Genomic DNA, 23,171 nt, shown 5'->3' with positions numbered 1-23,171 from the left:
GCCGGAAGGAACACAACCTCCTTATGATGGTAGTAACAATGGCTACAAAAGCACAAACAGGAAATTACTCCACTCAACACCCTTCCTGTTAGAAAGAGCTATCCATTCAGCTGTGAGGCTCTTGCCCTCACATTTCCACTGCCTACAATCTAAGCAGCGCAGAACTGATTCAACAGATCACCACTTTTTTCCCAATGAATGGGAATGAATCAGCAGAAGCACTCTGCATCAGAATCTGCTTCTGCATTTCTGATATACCCATTTTCAGAGACTTTGGATGCCCCATAGACTTTGGTTTTGCTACACTGAAATGATATTGAAAACAGACACATACACACACAACGAGACTGCAATCCTGTACTTACTTATCTGGAAGGAGACACACTCAACTTAGTGATGCTTCCTCCTTTGAACAGATATGTATAGGACTGCACTGTTGAACTCTGTTATCTTCAGTCATAAACTCCTGAGTCTCCCAGATGGGGATGAAAGGCATTGTGCAATCATTCTGTCTTCCCCTTATTACAGTCAGGAAAACAGAAAGCAGCGATAGTGGAAAAACCCAAGAATGAATGAAATAACACCAGCTGGACCACCTGTAAAACCCCATGGAGAAGGCAAAGCACTTGGCCAACAAAAACCTTGCCCACAATTTCATATGATATTTGTTCAGTGTGTACATGTGTTTAACGTTATTTAAGTTTTTGAAATAGGGCAGGATCATAATATGACTGCAATCTTATTTATGTCTTAGTCCACCTTAATCTCAGCACTGCACCACTGTATACTTACAAATCCAGCACAATGCTCACAGAAAGTTGGTTTAAGGTAGGTCATCTCTTGGAAATTATGTATAAAACCTGGTCCCATTTTACACTGTAGCTGTGATTTAGCCCTTAGAAAATATGCCATCATCTCTCCTTTGCTGATAAGACCATCCCTGTTTAAAAAAAAAAAAAAACATTAGGGAGGGAAGGGGAAATCAGTTACCACCATGCCACAGAAAACAAGAGAATTCTGGCTCTTTTCCCAGGCGCTTGATTTCTCCAATTTCAGAAAAGGCAGTATTTCAAGAAGAATGTTCTAAGCAGAATTTTGCTCAGGAACACTCCTGCTGATAGAATAAGAGCTTTGGATCCAACCTGTCACATATCCTTTCCTGCAAAACAATTTGATGTTGATGATGCTGAGTGTGACCATGAACTTCCAGCATTACTTGTACATGTATTTTCCTTGGGAGCTAGGGGATCAATGCTCAGGCTGTGATTCATCCATCTGTTTGTATTAAATGGTCTAAGAAAAGGTACTGTAACGCAAAATGGGAATATCAGTCATCTGTCCCTTGAAGTATTGAGATGATGACTGAGAAGGGGAAAGACTGGTACCAATCTTGACCATTACAGAAAAAAATTGGAGTAATTTAAAATAAATGAATGCTGGTTTTTTTTAATGGATTCATAAATTAAGATTACAAATCTGTAGAAATGTAACTTGGAATATGCCTGACTGAGCAAATTAAGATTTACACCTGATAAATATGCAAACAGGTGGCAGGGCCTAGCTGGCCTTGGCTGAACTCCAAATAATTAAGCTAGGCACAGCAGGCTAGTGTTGGAAAGGAGATCATCAGGCAATGCCAAGGGCACAAGTTACAATGGGAAATAAAAAGAACATCTTGGAAGAAGACTCTGTAAACCATTTCTCTATCAATCCTAAGAAAGCCAGAAATTGAGGGGGACTCAAGGGGATTAAACATGCAGGAGGCTGCCCTGAAAATAACACCAAGAGCAGGACACTTACTGATCTTTATCTAATACACAGAATGAGTCCAGAAAAGGAAAATTTGCTGCTATACTTTCAAAGTCTTCTTGTGAAATATAGCCATCGTGGTCATGGTCATAATTCTTAAAAACAGACTAAAGATGCAAGGAAATAGGAAAAAGAGAAGAAAAATGGCAAATTATTACAGACAACACAGCAGAAGGGAACATCCTAGAATCAAAGCCCAGTATACATGCAGATAACAGCTGAATGAAAAGAACTGCAGTAAGACAAGGTAATTATGCCTATCATAATTCATATACAAGTAGTATCAAAAGATGTCACAGGGAGATCAAATTATATAATTTTAGATCCTGGTCTAAAGACCTTTGAACATCATCCATAGCTACACTGTGCCATAAGATAAGGAGCAAGAGTTCCATAAAGGAGAAACTGTTTTTTATAATATAGGATTGATTCCTATTGTTAATTAATTTTATTTATTTATCAAATTCATATGGCCGCCCATCCCACACAAGGTGACTCTGGTGGTATACAATAAAACCAACTATTAAAGCAGAATATAAAAACCAGTTAAAACAATTAAACAATTAATGTAAGGAAAAACAAGATTGCAAGAGGGTTAATTAAGATGTTATACATGGTGCAATATTAGGCAAATTCATCCCACCTTCTCCCCAGCATGCTCATCTATGCAACTTGCTCCCGATTCAACATCAAGTTCCAAATCTGATGCCTTTGAGACTGCAATTTGGCAGAAGTCTTCCAGGAGCAGAGCTTTCTCAAGATGTTCTAGAGTCTATGAAAGTCATTTCCCAGAAAATCTGTCTAGATTCAATACTATATATACTCTTCAGACACCAAACAAAAATTAGCTTTCATGAGGCTATTTCACTGCTGCATAGAGAAACTACATGTAACTATTTTGTCCCCTGGACCTATAATGGGAAGGTTAAATGGCCATAACTATAGGTAAACCCAAAGTAGGGATGGTCAGCCTTCTGTTTGGGAAGCTCATTCTGAGTTCCACTGTTGTTAATTGGTGGGACAGGAGCTTGGCAGAATGCATAAACCAAATGCCACATATCCTTCAGCAGGCAAATTATGTGCATCTACAATGTTTGAGAGCCAGTCTCGTGCAGTGCTTAAGGCACCAGGCTAGAAACTGGGAAACTGAGTTTTTGTCCTTCGTGTTTAGGCACGAAGTCAGCTGGGTGACTCTGGGTCAGTCACCCTAGGAAGGAGACAATGGCAAACCACTTCTGAAATCTTGCCAAGAAAACTGCAGAGACTTGTCCAGGCAGTCATCAGGAGAAGGTACACACACACACCTGATATCTAATGGCATAAACTCTGGTTTTGCACATGATTTTCCAGATTTGGAAACTCTAGTGTAGGCTGTGCTTGCTTGTGTATGGCTTGACATTTTTTATTTAATTAACTGCTATACCACAATCCTGTGTTTAAGATTTAGTAATGTACCACAAATACAATTACAGTCAATTAAAAACCATTGAATATGGTGGAGTGAATAAGAAAATGCAGAATATTCACATAGAGCATTCAGAAGACCTATAGCCACAGATTGCTATGCTGAAGTGATTGGTTTTCAGATAACTTAATATTGATCTATGTTTGTATATATTTGTATTTAGAAGATACTCTTGAAAAATGAGGCTTCATATTTGCTAGCATCAGTACATTTACATGTCACCTTTCCTGCATATTTACTCAGAAGCAAGCCTGACCTTGTTCTGAAGCAAGGTACATGTGGATTACATTGTTATCATTCATTTACATTCATGCGTTCATGAGGTAAGTGAGAAGGTAAGAAAATAAATTAGAATCCTACTGCCAATACTTACATCAACTAGCTTTTGGATATGTTTATTAATAACACTTGGGTCAGGCTTTGGTATTACACCAGATGCCCACTCAAGGGGCACCCCTGGCTTAGTAGGGGTCGTTGGAGAGGTAGGCTGTGGTGAAAGAAAACAGAGAAGCATTTTTTAGTTTTCACTATGAATGAAGGGCTGCAGCACCCGATTTCCTGGAAGATTTCTGAGGAGCTTTTTTTTAAATACACATACACACACACACACGTGCACACACAAGACTAGCCAAAGTTACATCTTAGGCAACTAAATTTTGCATAATAGTACATTCTTATTCAGTCTCTACAGTGGGGATGGGACCTCAAGGATCTTCCAGTTTAATCTTCTGCAATGCACAATAAAACCAATTAAACTATCCTTAAGGGGGTATCCAGCCTCTTCTTGAAAACCTCCAGAGACAGAGAACTCATAACATCTGCACTGGATTGTCTAAATCCACTGTTGTGCAGATTTTACTGTCAGGGAGTTTTTCTTTATAATTAAATGAAATACAGGCAGCTAACCCTTGTATCTATTATTTCTGGTTCTGGCTTCTGTGCCAATGGGAATTCCTGATCTTCTTTCTTATGGCACCCTTTTATATGCCTGAACACTGATATCATGTTTATAACGCTTTTTAAAAAGTGTGTTCAACCTATATTTTTCTTTGTTTTTATTAAGATAAATCATAAGAAATTACACTTCTGAGATGTAACAGCAACAATCTCCAAGGTGTAAGGCAGGGGTGGGAAGGCAGTATGTAGTGTGGGAGAATTCTTGCTCTACAGAATAAATGAAGTGGAAGGGGAATTCTCTTGCTTAGAGTTCTTAGAATTAGCAATCCAGATCTAACCCAACAGAAGGGGAATATTGAGCCTCTGAATAAATTTCAAAAATAAAATGAAAAAATAATATAAAATGGTGGGGTATGGCTGTATGGAGATAGCCTAGCTGCCGTTGGTTTTAATGAGAACCCACAACAGCAGGTTGTTCATAAGGAGTTTAAATCCATTTGTCTTTGTCTTAATTACAACAGTCATTAAGACCCAGACCCAGGATTTGCCTTCTATAGATGGCAAGGCTCCTCCCATCTTGAGAAGTTTCTGATGTAGTAGAAGAATTCTGCTGGCAAAGTGGACAACCTGGTATCTTTGTTGATTACCCCCATCTTTCCTATCTCCCCCTATGCCCCATTTCCATTGCTCCAGGAGAACTGGAAACTTTCTGGAACAATGAAGAAAGAGAGAGCAGCAGAGGTATAGTAGAAGGGATCTGGCAAAGGTTATCTTTCAGTTGGAGGAGGGTGCTGAGCAGAACTCCACCAAAAGAATTATCTCAGTGCTAGGAAAAAAGCTGGATCCTCTGCAATGCATGACTTTGCTGCAATTTGTAACTGATTTCTCTTCTGACAACCAAGTGGCAGAACCAATAGAAGAGAAAGAGAGAAGGTCAAAGGAACCTATTTACTACAGCTGTGCTAAAGGTGCTTCAGAGCCCACAGGAGCATAAGTGTAGCCCAATTCCAGGAAAAATTTAGCTGTTTTAAAAATTGTAGACAGATGCTAAGTTCACACTTCTGCCCTTGAGAAACATCTTTTCGGAACTGAATCCAAACTGTTGCACAGCCCTATTATTTACTCTCATGGCATAACAGAAAAAATGTGCAAAACAATCTGAAGTTAATTTTTACAGTTCTTAAAGATTACTGGCCTATATTATATTATATTACGTTTCCATCATTAGCAGTGACCAATAATCAAGTAGGCATTAAGTACAGGGCTTTAGAATATTTTTATCTACCTCTACTCATATGTTATCTCAAGTCTGTTCCATTCTCTTTTTATTGCCATTTACCAACTGTATTAAAAAGAGTGAGGAAGAAGAGGGTGGTACTTCATCAGTGCCATATCTGTGTGAGAAAGATTCCAAGATCCGGCAAATACAATTGGCAGTGCACGTTGCATGCTTTGTTCCTAATTGGGCCTTAAAAGTCTATCATGCAACCTCTTCTTTTAGACTATGTACCAACAGAGTCTAGATTCTATAGTGAGGGGAAAGTCATGGATGAAATATATGGTTGACTTCTTGTAAAATTCCTTGAATAAGGCATATTGATCAAACAAGAAAATTCTAATTTGGAAACCCTCTACATAGTTCAGTATTTTATCGGCATGTGACTCTTTTTTTTGGCAGGGCTCCCAGGCTTTTTACAGCTACAAACAAGAAACAACTTCGGTAGCCACTTTTTCTTATTTAATCATTTCATGTCCACACCAGTCATAAAGCTGTTTAAGGTAGATCAGCCCAGACCGAAACAAAGAAAACTTTATACAGTACCAGTGTAGGCTGCCATTGACAGGTCATAAGCTATGAAAATGGGTGGGGTCACTTGAGGGGGTTTACTCTAAAGTAAACTGCTGTGGCTTTCAGCCATGGGATCTCACAATCCAGAAACGATCATTAAAAGGTAAGAGCGCGCTTTCCCGTTTTTATCAAGGAAAAGCAAAGCATGCTTCTTAAATAGACAAATCAATGAATGTTAACACAAAAAAGTAGATTATGAATCACTGTTCCAGTACAATAATATTATATTTACTCTTACACCAGAAAAAAAAAAAACACCTTACTGATTTAGATGTTCTAGGTTCCAGCACCAATGAAAGCTTGTAAATATCATCTTCTGTGTGGTAGAGATCCAGTGAAAGCTAAGAGTCAAACAAAAATAAAGGTAGCATATATTAGTTATTGGAACCAACCGAATACATTTTAATAAACCATAAATGTCACAATAAAACTATAATAGTGGTTTCAGTTACAGGAAAGCCACTCTTAAAATAAGCAATGGGGGGTGGGCATTCAACCTCTTTCCACTCATGACCCTTTTGCTGTAATTCAATGTATGAAGCTCCCTCCCCTATGCAAATACAAATGTTAATGTTAATACTCCAGGGAGGGAAGCATGACAAGAAACTGGGGCTGTTTTGTTCAGAATCTGGGGGGAGATTTCAACACTATAGTTGGTAGTGTCATAATCACATCATAGTCCATGTGAGGCTTCTTCGCTTTTTTTTTTTTTCTGCTGTAAAACAAAACTTCTTTGTTGGTCAATCTCAGCAGTCATAAACAAGCTTTTGAGAAGTCCATGTGTGAAAGTGGCAAATAGGGAACATTAAAAAAAACACCTCAACACCACCACACCTGAGCATCCTTAGTTCTATCCAGTGTATCAGTACAGGAAATGACTAAAGAGGTGGGAGATGGAAGATTGCATTGAAGAACACACTATAACGATTTGCCTGGTTGAAGCCATCCAGGATTACAGATAGTCCTTGGGCTACAATCATTCGTTCAATGCCTGTTTAAAGTTGTGATAGTGCTGAACAAATGGTACTTATGATGGGTCCTCGTAGTTCTGGCTGTCGCAGTGTCCCACGGTCATGTAATCGTGATCTGGGTGCTCAGCACCCAGCTCACGATTACAACTTTGCAGCAAGCTGCAGTGGTGATTTCCAATGTTCCCTGCCAGCTTCCCACAAGCAAAGTCAGTGGGGAAGCCAGCAGGAAGTCAGAAGTCGCACTCATGTGAGGTCCTCGCTTAATGACCTGCATGGTCCTCATTTAACGATTGCAACTGAGACTGCCAGAATTGCCGTCGCTAAACGACGCAGTCATGTGACATCATGCTTTATGACCACGTCACTTAGTGAAGGCAACTCCAGTCCCAATTGCCATTGTAAGCTGAGGACTACCTGTACAGCATTTACTCCTTTGCATGCCTCCCTAATTTTTTTATTTATCTCAAGATTACCCATGGCATTTTGTTTGGGGGGAAAGGAAGGAAGTCCCCAAATGCCAGCTTATTAGGTGGGGTTCTTCTATGTCTCAGCAGGAACCATATCCTGCTAGTTTATTGGATTTTATGTCTTCCTTGACATTTATTGCATCATTTTCAATATGCTTCCTTTTTTCTTTCTTTAGATGTTTACTTCCTAGAATAACTGTATGTCATTTATTTTATACCAAGTCCCATCTCTGCCAACTTCAAGGTAAGGCATTTATTCAATAACTACCTTGCCTCCTTCACAGAATTTACAGAGGATTTAGGTAACCTCATTTTCTGTTTGTAATGTTCAATGTTTTCTACTGCCTCTTTCATTTTCCCCCCATGGCCCCAAAAAGAGCCTTGAAGAGGGAAATGCATTCAGTGGCAGCCATGGGGGCTCCCATTCTGTATTCTAACAGAACCCTAATGAAGAAATCAGGGAGGCCAGATCTGAAGGGCCGTGTCTCACCCTGCTCTAGTGCTCAGATGGGACTCCATAGAAAATCAATGGCACACAGTTATCCTTGGAAGTAAACATCTAAAGAAAGAAACGAAGGAAAGGCATATTGGAAATAATGCTGCAGTAAATGTCAGAGAGGACACGAAGTCTGATAAACTAGCAGGAAACACAGAAACAACTCCACATAGTAAATTAGTACTTGGGGCCTTCAGTCCTCTCACTCTGAACAAAATGCCAAAGATACTCTTGAGATGAAGAAAGAAATCAGGGGAACAGACAGCAGAATAATTGCTATAATCATAGTTGTTTTCAACTATCTTCACCCAGACTGGATAAATGTACATGTATATCTGAGCCCTAGAGCAGGTAAGAAACCTTCAGCCCTTCAAATCTGGTGGAAAGTCACAAGCTGTGATATTCACTTCGTAGTTCTGAGAGAAGACTGGTTGAGATACTAAAGCACCAGCTTATTAATAAATAATACCGTCAAGAAAATTGAACCTATTAAACCTACTAAATCAAGAAAATTGAACCTACTAAACCTACTAAATCAAGAAAATTGAACCTACTAAACAAGAGTGGGAACGTACAGCCATTCAGTTCAACTGCAACTGCCAACAACTTTCGCCAATAGTCATGCTGGGGTAGAATTGTTGTACCTAGACAAGATCTGGAAGGCCCTTGCTGTAAAACTATAGCAAATTCACCTCTCGCCTAAATTTTAAAATTCATCTTTAAAAACACATTTCCTGAGTTAGTTTCAATCTGAAATTTTCTAAAAGATTGTATTTTACACGCTTTCATTCAACTGTAAAACCATCTGGGGCTTTCCAGGCATTTGCATAATTTCAGAACAGGTTAATTAAGAGTTAGACATAGTAAGAAACCCCTAAAAGCAAGTTGCTCCTTCTGATCTTTCTGACAGTGATAGCAGCTTGGACACCTTTAGTTGAGAACTGGCAAAAAAATGCACAAGTTTTGCTCTGCTACCAGAATTTATATTCCTGATTGCAACATTTGACAGTAGGAAAGGAACACAGAATAGGCAAGGAGAATAAGGGATGATTATGAAAAAAAGCAGCAACATATTAATGTTTCTGATTTATATCCCAAGGACTGTAATGTTACAGCCTTTCACTGTGTGATGGAAAAATAATAAAATAAAGCTGGACACTCTTCCCCCTCCCCCTTGTCTCTCCTGCAGCAAACTCTTTACTCCCCCCTCCCCCTTGCCTCTCCTGCAATCTCTTTTCTCCCCTTCCTTCTGCCATTCTTTGCTCATCCAAAACAGGATCAGCTCCAGGCTATTGCATGACCCAAGAGTGACCATGTTCCACTGCCAAAAATAGCCCTCTTAACACTATCATACTGAAACAATGGGAGGGCCATCACTGCTGAAGGGTTTGCTGTGGTTCTTATCTCACAATAGAAAAACCATTTATCCCCCATTTAACACCTATCCAAACCTATCCTTGAATCAGATCCCTCAGATTTCCCGCCTCTCAATCTCAAAAGTGTATAAATTCTATGCTTTTCTATTATTCAGGGTCCCTCTTTCTTGAAAGCAGGCACCCAATGATCATTGCAATAAACATGGTTCTTCTCCTTAGCGTTGTGCTCCTGTCTTTGGCAAAAATTCCAGGACAACTGTATATAGTACAGTGTTTCTCAACCTTGGCAACTTTAAGATGTATGGACTTCAACTCCTAGAATTCCACAATCTTAAAGTTGCCAAGTTTGAAAAACACTGCCCTAGAGACTAAAGATAATCTAACTGAATTTCTTGTCCAACTAACCAGGGTCCTTGGAGCTGTGAGTTTGGCTACCTATATTTTAGATCCCTGTCCCTCCTGGCTAATTAAATTTTCCTGGGAGGTGGCAGGCAGTTGGGCCCATTTGGTGATTAATGCTTCTCTGCAGAAGGGGGTGCTTCCGTCCAAAGAGGCTGTTGTTCATTCCCTGCTTAACAGGCCATCACCAGACCCAACAGATCTAGACAGTTTTAATCCAGTCTCCAACCTTCCCTTTTTGGGGAAGGTGGTTGGCTTACAGCTCCAGAGGACCCTGGAAGAAGTGGATTATCTGGACCCTTTTCAGTCAGGATTCAGGCCTAGCCACAGTACTGAGATGGCACTGATCACACTTGTGAATGACCTTTGGCAGGTTCAGGATGTGGGTAGTGCATTCTTCCTTGCCCTCCTTGATATCTCAGTGGCCTTCAATGCCATCAGTCATGGTATCCATCTGGCCTGGCTCAAGGGATTAGGAGTGGGAGGCATGGTGATTATGTGATTCTCCTTCTTTCTCCAGGACTGTTTCCAGTTGGTATTGGTGGGGGGAGGGTAGAAGTTGACCTGGAGGCCTCTGCTTAGCAGGGTGCCTCAGGACTCTACTCTCCCCACTTCTACTTAACATCTATATGGAGCTGCTAGGAGAGATCATCTGTTGACACAGAGAGCAGTATTGTCAGTATGCTCATGATACCCAGCTATACATCTGCCTTGTGCCAACCAAACAATTCCATTGAGGTCCTTTCCCAGTGCCTGTGGGGATCTGGATGGGGGAGAATAGACTTCAGCTCAACCCTGGAAAAACTGAGTGGCGGTAGGTTTTAAGGTCCCCTGGTTCTGGAGATTTTCCATCTTTAACTCTGAAGGAGGGTTCACTTCCCCAGTCAGAACTGGTGTGCAACTTGGGGTCCTCCTGGACTCACAGATTCTGCTCAAAGAGCAGGTGGCAGCTGTGGCTAGGGGGGGCCTTTGCACAGGTTCACCATGCAGTCTACATGGGACTGCCCTTGAAGAGCATTCAGAAGCTTCAGCTGGTCTAGAATGCAGGTGGACAGTTTTTGGTGACTCTTGATATTCTCATAGAACATATTGGTTCATGAGCTGCACTGGCTCCCAGTACGCTTCCTGCTGGTTACCACCTATAAAGCTGTACATGGCATAGGAACAGAGGACCACTTGTCCTCCATTGTTTCTGCTGCTCCACCAGGTCTAGCACAGAGGGCATGTTCCAGGTCCCCTCCATCAAATAATGCCATCTTGTTGGATCCCAGAATTGTGCCTTCTCTGTGGCTGTACCCACAGAGATCCAGATGGCCCCAACCCTGTTAGCCTTTCATAAAGCTCTGATGACCTGGCTGTTTCTTCAGGTTTTTTGGTTTGAGCAGTTAGGCCAGCTCTGTTGGTGATATGTTTTTGTTCTGGGGGTTGTTTAACTAGGGCAGCGTGAGTTTATACTGTTATGATGGTTTTAATCTTTGTATACCTCCCAGACTCACTGCTGTGCTCTATAAATAATTTAAACAAATAATTAAATAAATAACTAATGTATCACATGGGTCTATGCAATCTTAACCACCATGGGCTACAACTCAACCCTGCTTATTTCATTTTATTTCCAGTAACTACCTTAACAGGTGTAGTTAGAAGTAATCCTACTATGTTCAATGAGACTTGCTCACAAGTAAGCATGTAAACAATTGCAGATTTAATAGATTTACTAGGATAAACGTCTACAGTAGCACATGGTTAAATTATAACAAATAAATAGCATTCAAAGAGAAATTTCATAAATCACAGAAGCAACTGCTAGTACTAGAAGCCTTAAAAACACCTAAAAATAATTGTGCTACAGGTGAAATGGTTCAAACAGAAAAGGGTTTCAAATGGTACCTAAGAACATCAAATGGGGGAGTGCATTACAAATATGAGGGTCAAGGGCCAATATGAGGGCCAAGAAGATCCTTCCTCCATTGCCCTCCTAATTTCAGATGGGAATGGATGTGGAGGGGACCTGTTGATCATGCCTGAATGTTTGGGCAGATCCAGTACATACAGCAGAGAGCAGTAATTCATCTAGCAAATCCCAAGTTCTTCGAATTTTATATGCCTGATTGGTAATTGAACGGACCAACAAAAATGTCATTGCAGCCATTCCAGTCTAGCAGTAGCCATTTACACTATCAGAAGTTTCTGATAAACGTTTAAAGATGATGCCAATTATAATGAATTTTAGTCACCTTGTTCAAAAATTATTAGAGCATAGATAATTAACAGGTTATCTCTGAGCAGGAGAAGACAGACCCTTCACTGGCAAAATGCAGCACATGACACAAGGGCAGCTAAACTCTTGTGACCAAACTAATCCTCCAAGCTGGGACTCTCTGCTTTATGTATGGAATCCTGAATCTGGGCTGATCCTACCATTAGGCCAAATGAAATCAAACAGCCCAATTCAACACTGGACTGGAATGGGCAATGAATTGGGGCCAAACACCCACCCACTGCACCAAGAAGTTATTTCATTGCATCTAAACTGTATAGCTCTTCAAAGCAGAGCATTGCCTTGCTAGCTGCCCTTCAGGAATCACCCTGGGGAGGTGAATTGTACATTGGCTGCCATGACCACCCATTACTATGGCACTGCTTAATGGCTCAGGAAAAACATCCAGGGGAGGGATGGACAGTGCAGTAGGGAGCACTGGGGCAACAGGAGTAGGGAGAGAGGTGGATGGTTCTCCTGCTTCAAATATTATTCCTCCACCTATCTCAGATGGTGATCTTCATGGGCTGTGTCTAACAAGAGCACATGATAACTATCCTATTTTAATTATTTTATTTTCTCAAAGGATCTTGGTGATTGGTTTTTTTCTTTTTTTAGTCATGCTTCTATAAGTCTGTGTGTATGCATGTGTGTGAGTGAATGGTTATTTTTATCATTTAAACTAAACAAAAGTTCTGGAGATGTTAGCAGTGACCGCTGTTGCAAAAAAGAAAGTGGTTGCAGATGGTCTTGTTAAAGTTTAATCAAATCTGAAGGTTGCTCTCAACCCATTACATAATGAATTATATTAAAAAAATCAGGAGAGAACACATCAATATTAAGAGCCATTGCCAACATTCAGACTGATGTAGTAAGTGGAACTGCTGGCAATCTTCTTTCACTCTACTTTCCCTTAAATACACTTGTTAGTTATTTCACTTTGGCTAAACCTATAATGCAGAAAAAATACCCATGAAATTGCAACAATTTGCCCAACAGAAAATCAGACATGACAGTTCAGCACTGAGGGTCACACTGAAAGAGGTGTATGCAATACACAGCCCTGTTTTAAATTTGAATTAAAACAATAATTTGGTGTAAGCAACCAATTTTACATTTGGTGTAAAATGCCAAAGGCTACTCAATGTTCTAATTGTTATCATCTGCTTACTAATATCTGACCATCAGAACTTGAAGCAAAATAGTTTCTTAAAAAATAATTAAAGCTCTACTGAAAAGTTCAGCATCATGGTTTCTAGGTACAAGAGCCAAAAAATGGAACGTTCAGGAGTGAATATGATTACTTACCTGCCCGCCCCCCCCCCATTCTAAAGAGAAAATAGAGATAGAACACTGATATATAATACATTCTTTTTTCAATTTTTTTGGCCTCTTTATGAACGAAGCATTTGTTATAACAACAGTAACAAGCCGCTGCAGAAGCATGACTGGTGAGGTCTGTGGGCTTATATTAGGCATGGGGACTTTCAATTTAAGGAGCTTCTCTCCACGGTCTCTCTTGCAGTAACAAAAACTTTGCTAACACTATGATTCCAGGAGGATTCCCACTTGAGCTGGAAAGCACTTTAGCTGTGCTTCAAAATTTCAGAGGAGATACAGTAAACTTCCAATCCTTGAATATATTAGAATAGAAAGTAACAGTGACAGTATCTTTCTGAGATGCAGTTGTTCCAATCCAGCTTGTAAGAGATTGTGGCCTGGACTGATCTCTCAGCCCAATATTTTTCTGTTGGCTGATTTGACATCAGAACATCCTTTTTTAAAAAAACAAGGTATGGCTTTCACAAGGCAACTTCCATAAAATGATCTGAGCATATAAAACAATTCAAGCATAAATCAAATATAATAACTAAACCAAAGGCCAGAAAGATTCTCTAAAGATCCTTCACTGGCATTTCAGATCAGCAACACCAAAAAGTTATTACTAAAAAGCTGCTGAGAAAATGGTTTTTAAAAAGCCTTGTTTGAAGGTCTATTTGGTAGGAAGTATACATAAAGCACTCAGAAGGGAGCTGCATGATTGAGAAGGCCATGCCTATAATGGCTATCAGTCTATTTGATCTTGCTGGCAGATCTCTGGGTAGGGCCACTGAGACTGTCTTGAATCCTAGCAAGTTCATATAGATCAGTGTTTCTCAACCTTGGCAACTTGAAGACGTGTGGACTTCAACACCCAGAATTCCCCAGCCAGCAAATCCCAGAAACAGTTGTCCTGGAATTTTTGCCAAAGACAAGAGCACAACACTGAGGAGAAGAACCATGTTTATTGCAATGATCATTGGGTGCCTCTTTCAAGAAAGAGGGACCCCAAACAATAGAAAAGCATAGAATTTATACACTTTTGAGATTGAGAGGCAGGAAATCTGAGGGATCTTCAAGTTGCTCAGGTGGAGAAACACTGATATAAATGAAGGAAGTCCTTAAAGCAAAGCTGCCCCTAAACTTTTTAAAGATTAAACTTGATGACCAGCCTTTGAACTGGGCTAAAAAATACACAAACAATCAGCTCAGTTGTACAGTACTGGTGTTTTGTATCCACTACCACCAAAATATTATGCATAGCTCCACCTTACATTAGCAGAAATTTCTGAACAATCTTCAAGCAGCACCACACATCTTACCGTCAGCAGATTAATTAAATCCATGTTTGGCTCCAGATGGTGAGACGCTGTCTGCAGGGCTACCAGCTCACTCAGAGTGACTGAAAGCTGCTGCATTTTCACAAGGTTGACTTTGTCTTCATTGATCCAGTCTGGAAAAACAACATGAACTGCTATCAGATCCTTCAGGTGGACTCCTAAGATGGGGATTTTGAAGTTAACACAGTCTGCAAAAGTTTTGCGGTAGTTGCAGTAGTTTCCATTGGAAGAGACCAGTTCAGTCATTTCATCCCAGTCCTGCAAAAAGGCCAAGAAGAAGCAAGACTCAGCAAGAACATTCTTGGTTTTGTTTTGATCAAGAGAGAAAAATTACACTGGAGGACTACAAACCTAAATTTTTTTTGTAAGGGGAGCAATCATTCAATAGCAAGAATAAACCAGATGATTGATTCCTGTGTATATTTGATGAAGAGCCGTAGTTCTGTGATAAGAATACATAAATTGCATTCAGAAGACCCAAGTTTAAATCCCAGAACCTAAAAAAAGATTTAAAAAACCACCTGTCTCAGATCAGGGTGAAAGGCTGCTAGTAATTAGATCAGATGAACCAATGTCTGATTCCATATGATTCAAGGTAAGAAATATTCATAGACAGGGCTTGCTTTCAATCTCCCTTACTTCAGTGGGAAAAAGTATGTATATCTGTGTATGTACAGTACTGTGCAAAAGTTTTGCACAGGTGTGGAAAAAATGCTGTAAAGTAAGAATGCTTTCAAATATATATATTTTGTAATTGTTTATGTTTATCAATTTACAAAATGAAAAGTGAGCAAACAGAAGAAAAACCCAAATCAAATCAATATTTGGTGTGACCACCCTTTGCCTTCAAAACAGCATCAATTCTTCTAGGTACACTTGCACAGAGTTTTTGAAGGAACTCGGTGGGTAGGTTGTTCCAAACATCTTGGAGAACTAAGCACAGATCTCCTGTGGATGTAGACTGCCTCAAATCCTTCTGTCTCTTCATGTAATCCCAGACAGACTCGATGATGTTGAGAACAGGGCTCTGTGGGGGCCAAACCATCACTTCCAGGACTCCTTGTTCTTCTTTACACTGAAGATAGTTCTTAATGACCTTGGCTGTATGTTTGGGGTCATTGTGCTGCTGCAGAATAAATTTGGGGCCAATCACACACCTCCCTGATGGTATGGCATGATGGATAAGTATCTGCCTGTATTTCTCAGCATTGAGGACACCACTGATCCTGACCAAATCTCCAATTCCATTTGCAGAAATGCAGCCCCAAACTTGCAAGGAACCTCCACCATGCTTCACTGTTGCCTGCAGACACTCATTGTACCGCTCTCCAGCCCTTTGGCAAACAAACTGCCTCTTGCTACAGCCAAATCTTTCAGATTTTGACTCAGCAGTCCAGAGCACCTGCTGCCATTTTTCTGCATCCTAGTTCCTATGTTTTTGTGCATAGTTGAGTTGCTTAGCCTTGTTTCCACATCGGAGGTATGGCTTTTTGGCCACAATTCTTCCATGAAGACCACTTCTGGCCAGACTTCTCCAGACAGTAGATGGGTATACCTGGGTCCCACTGGTTTCTGCCAGTTCTGTGCTGATGGCACTGCTGGACATCTTCCAATGTCGAAGGGAAGTAAGCATGATGTGTCTTCCATCTGCTGCATTAAGTTTCCTTGGCCGACCATTGCATCTACAGTCCTCAGAGTTGCCCGTTTCTTTGTGCTTCTTCAAAAGAGCATGAACAGCACATCTTGAAACTCCAGTCTGCTTTGAAATGTTTGCCTGGGAGAGACCTTGCTGATGCAGTATAACTACCTTGTGTCTCATTGCTGTGCTCAGCCTTGCTATGGTGCATGACCTGTGACATGAAACTGTTTTCCACAACCTCACCTTAGTAGTAGAGTTTGGCTGTTCCTCACCCAGTTTTAAGCCTCCTACACAGGTGTTTCTGTTTCAGTTAATGACTGTGTTCCAACCTACATATGAAATTGCTAATCATTAGCACCTGCTTGGTATAATTGGTTAATCATACACCTGACTCTAATCCTACAAGATCCCTGACTTTGTGCAAGTGTACAAAGTGGGCAAGTATACGAATTGATGCTGGTTTGAAGCCAAAGGGTAGTCACACCAAATATTGATTTGATTTGGGTTTTTCTTCTGTTCGCTCACTTTGCATTTTGTAACTCGATAAACACGAACAATTACAGTATATATTTTTGAAAGCATTCTTACTTTACAGCATATTTTCACACCTGCCTAAAACTTTTGCACAGTACTGTATGTATTTAAAAGTACATTTGTAGAGGTATATTTTTCTCTATGTAGAACTGAAATGTAAGTGAGTTTACTCTCATACCTTGGTAACTTCTGAAGAAAGATAAGAGTGAGTTTCTTTGAGACGTGAAATAGAACTATGACTTAGGCCTCCTACAACAGCCATCAGTGTATTGAAATTTTGAAGTTGAAGAAGTTTCTGTGGAGAAATGCAAACGTTTTTGTTAACCTCACCTTAGTAGTAGAGTTTGGCTGTTCCTCACCCAGTTTTAAGCCTCCTACACAGCTGTTTCTGATTCAGTTAATGACTGTGTTTCAACCTACATATGAAATTGCTAATCATTAGGACCTGCTTGGTATAATTATTATTCATCATTATTCATCTACACCAAATGTATGGTTTCAGAAGTCCAAATATAACTATCTCCAGATGGTGAAATCACACAATCTTACAATAAATTTAGGCCAATGGGATTGTGACTGAGGAGAGTTACATTACAACCAAACATCAAAAGTTATGGTGTTAAAATGAGATTCAGCAGACCAGATTTGAAATTCAAGTTCTGATAGAGCTATCAATAAATCCAGAGATTAAAATCCTTTGGAAACATAGTTAATGTCTGAAAAAGAAGGATCTAATTCCCATTACAATCTTAAAAATATTGTTTGGAAGTAGATTTATTATTTCCAAGTCCATGACTGTAACATTTTGTAGAAAGAAATAAAATTAGATATGGATGCACTGATCAACTTTTTCCACTGAATCCACATCACTGCACTGTCCCATTACGTATATTCATAGGCATTTGCTATAAACCACAGTGATGAAAAAATAATGAAATGTACATAGCAACATCATGATCTAAATTTCACCTTTTGGTACTTGTGTCCTGACACTGAACACAAGTATAGAAGCCACAGTTTTGTCCTTTGTCCCTTCTGTTGCAGAGACTTGTGCGGATATTCATCCTGTGGTATTTATTAGCAAGCTTGTTTTTGATATCCTTACACTTTTCATTTGGAATCTGATTGCTGGGCACAATGGTTTATACCCCATCCTTTTGTGACACCATTGCTTAATATGGCAAAAAAATAGGATCTGCTACATGATCTATGAAGGTCTATTAGCAGGGCCATCCCTAAATCAGTCAAAAGGGAATTGCAAGATGATGATCTGGAGTGTACCCCCAATCTCACAAAAAAGTTTCCAGGTAGATTCCCAGGTTCTATCCCTTTCTCATTCTAGAATATATGATCTGTCTGGAGTGAGGGAAGCATACAATACACTGATATAAAAGTACACTCAGAACATTTCTAAAAAATGGTTCACCCTGTCTTTTTATATAGTCTTTTTTTTGTGGAGTCCTTGGGGTTCTCTGAGCTTGGTTCTTTTCTTGCAAATGTTTCATTACCCGGCTTGGTAACATCTTCAGTCTTTTTTTTACCAGTATGTTTAGTTAGGATCATCAAGAGGATTTTCTAGGTCATGAGTTAACTGTATGCTCTGCCTTTTATTTATTTTCCCCAAGGGCATCCAACAATATTCCTCTACAACTTCATCCTCTAAAAATGATGGGCCGTAGCAGCCCAGTGCTTTGTTTGGAAATTTGCCAACCTCCCCCCCAGAAGAATAAAAATAAGCAAAGATAATAGGGAATATCCTACTGGATATGAGGCTAGAGTGGGTGTCAAGTAGCATTCTGAAAATTGGTACTTTATACCTGATTATGGACCTCATACCTGTCATTTTCCAAATGGGTAAATCCTTCCCAGCAGCCATTTTGTGACAGTCCCTACAACATGTTCTTGAGATTCCATGTAAGCCCAGCAGCCTCCAAAGGTTAGGGATTTCTCTCCTAGAGACTATAAATTTAGTATGGAACTGCTTAAAACATCAAACTCACAGACTCTCTTTTAACGTGCATTTCATTCTATTTTATTCCACTGGATTAAAACAGGCTCCAAAGGTATAAAATTACCTGTGCAACATTGATGAATTTTGTGATAACCTCTGCTCTTTGCTGAGGAGTTGGTTTGCTCAGGACCATCAACTGGACCCATTTTGAGATGCCATTAAATAATGCAATTGATCTTTCCAGAGTTGGATTGTTCTCCAGGCAACCATGGATCACATAGCTCTGATAATCTGTAAACTAGCCAAAGGGAAGAGTTTCACTCTTATGTGGTTGTCTCAAATCATGTCAATGCATAGAATAGATCAGTCTTCCCCATGGTGGTGCTGATTTGTTGGGAAAGCAAGTCCAAGAATTCCCACATTTGCTACTAAGCCCTACTCTTTAGATGCCCTCTCCCAAAGAAAAAATGTCTTGAGTATATGCAGTTTAATTATTATTTTTAATTTAATAATAATAATTAAATCTTTAATAATGATTAAATTCAAGTTTAAATCTTAAATCTCCTTCCATCACACCTTTCCCAGCAACCTTCAGAACTTAGTTATATTGCCCTGCTGACCTTGGTTTTCAGGGGCAGTTCTATATAGCGTTCCCAATTAGCAAGCCAAAGCTATTTGCATGTACTATGCATGCAATCTGGTGACCTGATTATTCAAAACATACTGACTCATACCTGGATATATGTAGTAAACTTCCACTGTTAAACACCCTGCTTCAGCTGCTGATAAGAAGTCTGACAGAAGATGTATTGCTAAAGAGCATACTTTCTTCAGATAAGAAAGTTTTGGATTTTTGGAGCATCTTTATAATATTTGCTTTACTTACACATTTAGAGGCAAAGTGTAAGTGGAGTCAGGTTGGTATTTTTGCAAGATGTAAGATCTGACAGATTATATTGCTAGTTTCATTTAACTTCTGCTAGAATCTTTCATCTGTCTTTGTCTCTTTCTATGGATTCTCTTTCTTCCCCAAATACTTCCATGCATGGTTCTTGTTTTGCACATAGAAACTGCTAAACGCTTTTATCAACCCACTTCTTTAGGTAAATTCACAGAGCAATTGAGGATGGCTATTAAGAAATATTCTAGCCCTATTTGTCAATCCCAGATGCTAATTCAGCTATTCCTAGAAAGGCAAATCCATAACATTTGCCTCTATCTTAAATGGATAGGAACTTACAATAGTGTTTATAGCATCTGAATTGATAATTGATGGTACAAAATTTAATTTGCTCTGGTTAATAAGATTCTGTTTGATATGGTTAATAATTTATCATTGCTACTTTATACTTTATATTGTTTATACAATAAACAAATTATCCCTTGATGCTACAGTCAATAGGTAGTGAGAATGGACGCATGAATCAGCATTGAGACTTGATATGAAATTTAATGGAATCTTCATCATATGATCAGATTGATAGTTATGGGCCCTGTTGGCCATGAATTCCAAGTAGCATAAGAAATTGTAAAATTCTTACAGAGATCCTTCTGAAAGACTTATACTCCAAAAAAGTGAGATGCTCTGCAAGCTCAATGGGTTCCAGGTGATCAAACAGTAGGCAAGCTTTTCCTTTCTTGGAGGTTTTTTTCCTTTGTGTGATTCTTCTCATCCAATCATAAGAAGGTCTGGTAAAAAGAAAAAAGAGAAAAAAAAAGAATGAAGAGCCTGTGTTTGATTTGGTGGCCAAAATAAAAAAATGGCCATTGCTGAGGTATACAGGCAAGAAGATTTGCATGCTCTTTTTTGGTGTAAAATCAGATAGTGGTCTTTGAAGTCTTCATGTATTACAAAAAGAGTTAGCTGCTCTGAGTCAGTGTGTTGAGACAAATATAAGAGTATAAGCAGAAGTCTGTGGATCAGAGCAGGAGTACATCTGTTCCAGCAATGGCCAGCCAGCCAAAGGCTTCTAGGAAATGCAGAAATAAGCCATTAATGCAACAGCCCTCCCTTTTTTTGTTTCCAGAAACTAGCATTTAGATTGATACCACCTCTGAAATGGGAGGATCCATCGGTTCACTGTTACTAGATTTGATTGGCTTATTAGCTTACAATTCCAAAACAATTCCACAACCCATAATCACAGAAAGCTAACCTCAGGCATGCTGGTTTGGAATGACCGAAGTTAACATCCAATGTATCAGAGGAGCATCATGTTAGAGAAGGCTCACTTACTCTTATCAGACTAGATGATTTCTTTAGATATTTTTCAACTGTTTCCAGAAACATTTTTCAAGACAGTGAAATCAGGGTGGAATAGTTGCATGTGAGATAATTATTTTGATCTAGGGTGTGCTATCTAAAACTATCAATTATGAAATCTTTATAGAGCAGCCTATCACATCGAGTCATCAAGTTAACAATATGTACAAAAATTAAATAAACAGAGGGACACTGAATGATAGGGAGGCATTTGAGTGTAGTCAGTACTTGGATTTAGAACTGTGGAAGAGACCTCAGACACTAGCATGTGACAACAGAGTCATGATCTACCTAAGAATACCTAAGAGACTTGAGAGATTTTTAAAATAGGAATTGTTTCCAGACTGAGAAATGGAAACCTCCCATTCTGAGACGCGGCGCTTATAATAACGAAATACCTTCTGCCACATCTAGGGACACATTGTATGAAAGGTGCACTCTTTTTCCTTTTAGGACTTTGATGCTGACTGCAGAACACTAACCAGGTACACACTTTATTGCCAGGACTGATCATTGCCAGTTCGATGGACCATTAGAAATGCACCATACTTCTGCAGAAAGTAGTGATAATCCCTAAAATCTTTTAATTGCATCACTGCAATTCCTTCAGTTAGAAATAAAACCTGCCTGTGGTCATAATGCAATGTCAATTAATTCTTTAAAGTAGGATTTCAATCATGCTATATAGCATACTATATATAATTTTCCAAATAAATAAATATTTTATGTTGTATAGGTATGACAATAAGAAGTCCACTCCCTTTCCAGGTACCTAAAGAGGCAGCTATTACAGAATTCTTCATCATTACTGATCAGTTTGACATGACTGACATGATTACTTTGGTAGTTAGGATTTTGATGTGAAGATGATCAAAACCTTTTATATAGCATAGAATAAACATATTTCAAATATGTCACCCCAATTCATTTTTGGTTCTTTATAATGCTGTTGAGAATCCACAGGTGATATTCCTTACATGCTAGAGATATCAATAAGATGTATATGTTCTTCATAACCTAAATGGCAAGCTAATTCTTGAAACTCCTCAGTCAGTTGAACCAAACCAAGATCCAGATTAAATTCTGCAGGAAATTCCAAAATCCAGTACCTGAAATTGTTAACACAAGAGTTATTCATATATCAGTCCATGGAATTCTTACACTATGTATTAACAGAATTCACAAACTGAAGAAGATTGTACTTTTAATCAATTATCTCAACTGGGTAAATTCTCTGGACATGGATCCCATCACATTACTATGTGGTCTCCCAACCACTGAATGTTTTCCTACCATGCAAACAACAGTTCTGTGAACTTTAAATGTTCAACGAGACATGAGTACCCTGTCCAACAGAAAAACAATACCTATATACAACAATACTTCTATAAAACCCAAAAAGGATTCCCTCACAAACTAGTTCTGTTCTTCTCAACTCTGGGGCAGTAGTTTACCACCCTAGAAGCTTATACCAAACAAGGCCACTAGTTGTCTAATCCCATCTTCTGACTGGCAATAGGTCTTCAAGAGATATGGAAGGACATCTTTCCACCCCTAGTAGAAATTCCTTATTAAATAGAGATATGAGCGGAATTGATCCTGGAGCCTTCTAAACACAACGCACCCATTCTGTCTTTCTAATTTGCCCTTTTGTTATTATGATAAGAACTGATCACTGTTCAAACTCTATTTAACTCTCCTGGGGGAAAGGCAGGTATAATATGGAAACCTTGCTTAAAACAGCCAGATACAAACACAACTCTGAAGTTATTAACAATTTTGAGGAGGGAGTGAATTGGAATGTGAAAAGTGGCTCAAAGGAAAGAGTTAATTTCCTTTCCCCAGCAAGCTCCAATTTAGTCCAGCTATAAGTTGAAGGATGTTTTGAAAAACAAAAAACAACACAAAACCCAACATTCAGAAGTCCCAGTCATGGCTATTTGGAATCACTTTGCTCTTAGTATAGATCCACTAATAACTTCAAATTGAAACAGGGAGCCTCCTTGCCTTAAGCCTTCAAAATTATAAATGTACATTTCTAGTTAAACAAAATCCCGTTTACCTCATGAAGTAACAGATTTTTAAGCGGATTTCACTGCAGTTTCCTCCACTGGCATTTCTATATGTAAATTAGT

The 23,171-nt window shown here is 39.2% G+C and overlaps 1 protein-coding gene across 4 annotated transcripts in view; it reads right to left on the bottom strand.

The window, feature by feature from the left end:
* RASGRP3 (RAS guanyl releasing protein 3) overlaps positions 1–23,171 on the bottom strand; it is a 60,272-nt gene that overhangs the window by 7,392 nt on the left and 29,709 nt on the right. For all 4 annotated transcript variants that reach the window (XM_088144873.1, XM_025166565.2, XM_007420646.3 and 1 more), the window contains 10 exons: positions 23,099–23,161; positions 22,014–22,145; positions 20,315–20,462; positions 18,898–19,071; positions 17,001–17,117; positions 14,632–14,907; positions 6,284–6,361; positions 3,648–3,761; positions 1,801–1,916; positions 793–940 (listed from right to left, as the gene is read on the bottom strand). In XM_088144873.1, coding sequence (XP_088000999.1) covers positions 793–940; positions 1,801–1,916; positions 3,648–3,761; positions 6,284–6,361; positions 14,632–14,907; positions 17,001–17,117; positions 18,898–19,071; positions 20,315–20,462; positions 22,014–22,145; positions 23,099–23,161 — 1,366 coding nt within the window. The remainder of the gene's footprint in view (positions 1–792; positions 941–1,800; positions 1,917–3,647; positions 3,762–6,283; positions 6,362–14,631; positions 14,908–17,000; positions 17,118–18,897; positions 19,072–20,314; positions 20,463–22,013; positions 22,146–23,098; positions 23,162–23,171) is intronic.

Source organism: Python bivittatus, unplaced genomic scaffold (assembly GCF_059951505.1).
Source record: "Python bivittatus isolate LINGU-HERP-01145 unplaced genomic scaffold, Pbiv_v1 ctg000020_np1212, whole genome shotgun sequence".
In the NCBI taxonomy this organism is placed as follows: Eukaryota; Metazoa; Chordata; class Lepidosauria; order Squamata; family Pythonidae; genus Python; species Python bivittatus.
This window is presented reverse-complemented; position numbering and strand designations above follow the sequence as displayed.